Source organism: Cydia strobilella, chromosome 5 (genome assembly GCF_947568885.1).
Source record: "Cydia strobilella chromosome 5, ilCydStro3.1, whole genome shotgun sequence".
NCBI classification, from domain to species: domain Eukaryota; kingdom Metazoa; phylum Arthropoda; class Insecta; order Lepidoptera; family Tortricidae; genus Cydia; species Cydia strobilella.
In genome coordinates, this window is record NC_086045.1 from 10,636,433 (window position 1) to 10,641,270 (window position 4,838).

At 34.6% G+C, this 4,838-nt stretch overlaps 1 protein-coding gene across 1 annotated transcript; it reads right to left on the reverse strand.

The window, feature by feature from the left end:
- Positions 1-433: 433 nt before the first annotated feature.
- LOC134741855 (uncharacterized) lies at positions 434-4,479 on the reverse strand. Its single transcript, XM_063674749.1, has 2 exons — positions 4,311-4,479; positions 434-744 (listed from the first exon to the last, which is right to left on the reverse strand). The coding sequence occupies exons 1-2, from the start codon at positions 4,414-4,416 to the stop codon at positions 584-586; spliced, it is 267 nt and encodes an 88-aa protein (XP_063530819.1). The 5' UTR covers positions 4,417-4,479; the 3' UTR covers positions 434-583.
- Between the last annotated feature and the right edge of the window lie 359 nt (positions 4,480-4,838).

The window sequence follows — 4,838 nt, forward strand, 5'->3', positions numbered from 1 at the left end:
CAAAATCATAAAAATAATTAATGCAAATAAAAAAAAAACATTTATCCATATTTAAATACATTTTATCATATTTTTATAAATCTTAATTTTTAGTTTTAAACTGTCGACAGATGGCAGTGAATTTACTGGGGTTACAAAATTTACTATGACAGTACCGCTCTAGTATAAGTTACTCTATGGTAATAGGGTCCCGTTTTTACCCTTTGGGTACGGAACCCTAAAAAGTAGTGGTGCCTCGTACAGTATGTTATTTTTATTAAAAACCTTTCCTAAAACGATGATTATAAATTTGATTTCCAACAAAAAAAAATACTATTAGTAATTCTGTATTAACTGGGAACTGAAAAGTCGGCTCTTAGTCTTTTTATGTCCAACTTGTTTAAAAGAAAATGAAAAGGTATTTTGTTCGCCAAATTAAAAATAATAAGTCATAAAGTTTTATCATTTATAGTCTTTATACGAACAATTACATTATATTGGAAAAAAGTCATAACTAAGTACATAAGTAGATACTTCGGGCAGTAAAGTTATATGCGGGACTGGCCCTACACCGCATCAATCCAGTGGTGCCAACGTTGTGGTTCTAGTTGTAGCATCTACACGTCGTGTCACTGACGCAATGACCGTGGTTGTAGCCGAGGATCCGGCAGGCGGCCTGGCACCTGTTGTTGTCGCATGTCACCAGTCGTGCCATTGGGATGTATAGATTCTCTGACAGCATGGCTGCCTGGGGCAAGGGTGCATCTGTTAAGAAAATATCATGATTTTGATATGACATAATAGGGATTAGCATTAAAACGCCCGGAATTAATAATTCGTCTTAAACTAAAGCCAATGCTCTTACGCGGAGTGGGTCGTCACGTCGTCAGATAACATAACTATCAAAATATTCTGGCAATGTCAAAAATATCATGTTGGTTGCGGCAGTACTTGCACTTGTTTAATTATCATTATATTCTGCATGTCTAGTCTTTTCATAACAAAGTCCATTTGTGAAGCCCGCCATTTTGAAAATCGAAAAAAAATGTGTTTTATACAAAAGCGATCCACCCTGCATATTTGCTAGCTTGGCCCGGCGGCCATTTATCTGGTACCGGTACCAAGTGCTAAAGTTAGGTAAAAATAATACTTATCTTAAATTCTCAGGGGTGATTTTCATGTTTTAGAAAACAAGTATTGTTAAAAATTTATAATCAATATTGCCAGACAATTTCCGCCGGCGCCTACCAGACGCCTTAAAGCTGTCAAAAAATAATTGGAAATTTACTTATATTCTCACTCTTGATTTTTATTTCTGATACTTAGGGGACTATTTATTACAAAACATTTTACTATTTTTGAGCAGCCAGACCAATTAACAACACATAGTGTCGCTATGAGTATAAGAAGTACAATCGTGACTATGAGATAGTTAGCGGAAACTACAAAATATAGAAAGTTTAATTGGTCTGGCTGCTTACGTAATGTTTTGTAATAATAATAGTTTTGTAATAATTGTAGTTCCCTGAGTATCAAAGCTATATAAAAATCATGAATGAGAATGTAAGAAAGTTACAATGTTTATTTAACAGCTTTAAACAGTCTAGTAACGAAGAATACTACGTAGGCGAACAACACGCGAACGCGAAGCGAAGCGATGCGGCGCGGGGTGAATCAATCCTTTGATACCTATAGAAGTGTCCTACGTGGGCGATCTCGTTGCGAACGCGAACGCCGTGGGCCCATCGCGCCGCGCCGCGTTCGCGAGTGTTTCGTTTAGTTACGTTAAGATGCTGCTTAAAAGTTACCGAAGCCGGCGGAAATTGACTGGCAATATTGATATTAATTTTTAAGAATATTTTCTAAAACATACATAAAAACCGGCCAAGTGCGAGTCGGACTCGCGTTCCAAGGGTTCCGTACATTACACAATTTAAACAATGTATTTTTTATGTGAAACGTCTTTAAAAAACCCGTAGGGGTCGGATCAAAAACTAAGTAATTAAGTCTGACACGCTTGACTGCACATTTCTAATAGGTTTCCCTGTGATCTATAGGTAATGAACTATTTTGTGTATTCTTTTTCAAAAGTTTCGACCCAGTAGTTTCGGAGATAAAGGGGGGGAATGATCATTTTTTGCCGATTTTCTTTGATTAACTTCTAAACTGTTTATCCTAAAATTATAAAAAAATATATATTTGAGTTTCTCACAATGAGCTCTTTCATTTCATTAACCACGATAAAGTTGGAAAAAATTATTTTTTTAATTTTCTCATTTACCCCCCAAAAGTGGCCCTCATGTTTAAAATTCAGTTGTTTACGTTACATGTCCATCTTTGGGTCACAAACTTAGATATGTGTACAAAATTTCAACTTAATTGGTCAAGTAGTTTCGGAGAAAATAGGCTGTGACAGACGGACAGACAGACAGACGCACGAGTGATCCTATAAGGGTTCCGTTTTTCCTTTTTAGGTACGGAACCCTAAAAATCAGCCCTGAGGATTTAAGAGAAGTTGGTACTATTTTTACCTAACTTTAGCACCTGGTACCGACCAAATGACCGCTGGGCCGAGCTAGCAAATATACATACATTAAACTTACATGCTATTTAACACTATTTTATCCGATATGTTTTATTAATAAATGAGAAAATAAGTAACGTCTAGCGGCAATGGGATCTTGGACTATTATAAATAAGTAGAACGCTAAATTATTATCGAAGTTAAATAAAAATATTATAATAATAAATTAGGACTGTATCAACAAAATAATTAAAATGAATATAATAAAAGTTATTTATTTTTACACATTTTATTTTAAACATATTCGAAACTAATGACGATATCGTGTTATCATAAACACTTTTTAACAACTTTAACAAAAAAATAAAACTAAAAAGCAAAAAATAATAAACCTTTTTTTAATCCTAATAACTAACTTCTTAAACTAATGTAAGTATACCTAAGTTTGAGTCGGCGCTAATCAATCAAGTTCTTCATTTTCCAGCATAGGGGCGTGTCGTGCCGCCCGCCGCCGCCGCCGCTGCCGCGCATCACGCTTTACATAATCAAAGAGAATATATAAGATAGAGGGTTACTGTCATAGTAAATTTTATAATCACAGTAAATTTACTGCCATTTCTATCAACACACGATTAAAACTTAAAATTAAAATGTATAAAAATACCAAAAAAATTATATACAGTGTGAAAATAATTAATGGGCCCTGGAGGGAAAGTGCCTTAAATGTCAAAACCTTAAATTAGCTAATTTTACTTAAAGGAAACATTCCTTTATTTTTTTCAAAGAAACACAACTGCATTACTGCATTCAAAGATTTTTTAAATTCGCTTGTCTCGCCCAGGAATCGAACCGACTTAAAATAAAAATACTAAATACTCGATTTTATGGATATTTTGTACAATAGGCGAGTGTAAGACCTAATGTTTCTTGGAGAAATTTAAACATTAACATGAACTGCATCGACTGGTAGAATAAAAAAGCGAGTTTTTTTTTGTCGGTTCGATTCCCGGGAGAGACTAAGCGAGTTTTTTTTTAAATGCAGTTATGTTTCTTTTTGAAAATAAAAGAATGTTTCCTTTAAGTAAAATGAGCTAACTTAAGGTTTGAAGGCACTTTTCCTCCAGGGCCCATTATGGTTTTCCAACCTGTATATAATTATGGATAATTGATTTTTTTATTTGTATTTATTATCTTTATATGATTTTGACCCATGTTCTTTCACTGATATGTGTTAAAATTATTAAATAACTAACGAAACCGTCAACGCCATCTAGGCGAGAATAGGTTAAAGGTGTAAGCGCCATTTACGCGAGAATCAATTTTTCTTGATTTCCGAGGCACGTTTTTTCCTTAGACTGTATTCATCTTATACGGTTACATTACATAGGTCTTTGACATAATTAATTAATTTTCTTGGTTTGTGCCGATTCAAAATTACTTAGGTATACTTATATTAGTTTAAGAACTTGGTTATTAAGGTTAAACAGTTTTTTTTTTTGCTTTTCAGTTTTTTCGGCGTTTATTTTTTTTTGTTAAAAAGTTTTTTTATATATTTTTTGTGACTATAATCTACTCACCCCTATTTTCCCACCATTAGGGTAGGAATTTTTATTTCCAAATTTATATGAGTCCAATAAAAAAAGAATTATCGAAATCGGACTACTCTGTAAATATGATTGGTCATACATATATACACACACACACATATATATATATCTACACGCGGCGACTTGAGAACTTCCTCCGTTTTTTCGTTGCTTATAGATTTGGGTTGTTCCGGTTTTACAATAAGAATACTTAAACTTACCGTCAACTTCATTTCTCTCCAATGCATCAGAAAGGCTGTTGAGTGGCATGAAGAACTTCGCCTGGGTTGCTGCCACTGCCAAAATCATAAAAATTAAATATTTCATTTCAATAAAAAATAATAGGAACTTGTTACGGGACCGATTGGTTCAGAAACGACACGGGGACTGATGTTGGGCGCGAATGACGCAATGCATGTGCGCATTTATAAATGTATAAGTAAGGTGGTTTCATACTGTCCTACTAGTTAGCTATCTTGCCGGCCTAGCCAAGGTGACAATCGCTATCGCTTTGACAACGAAACGCTTTGTGTATCTCTATCGCTCTTCCAAATTAGTGCGACAGTGACAGTTGCGTTTCGATCGCTACGGATCGTAAGCGATTGACATGTTGGCTACGCACCCTGATACCTTTTTGAAAACATGCATGAGAAAAACGTACGTACCTACCGGAGTGTACGTAATGGGTTTTGATATTTGAATTTATGATACCTTCTCGTGATAGATGACAAAAAAACATTAAGATGCCA

Excerpts from the sequence above, each read along its gene's own strand:
- LOC134741855 (XM_063674749.1), bottom strand. The coding sequence starts at position 4,416 with ATGAAATATTTAATTTTTATGATTTTGGCAGTGGCAGCAACCCAGGCG. Across the intron at positions 745-4,310 it reads GGAGAGAAATGAAGTTGACG|ATGCACCCTTGCCCCAGGCA; the intron begins GTAAGTTTAAGT and ends TTTTCTTAACAG.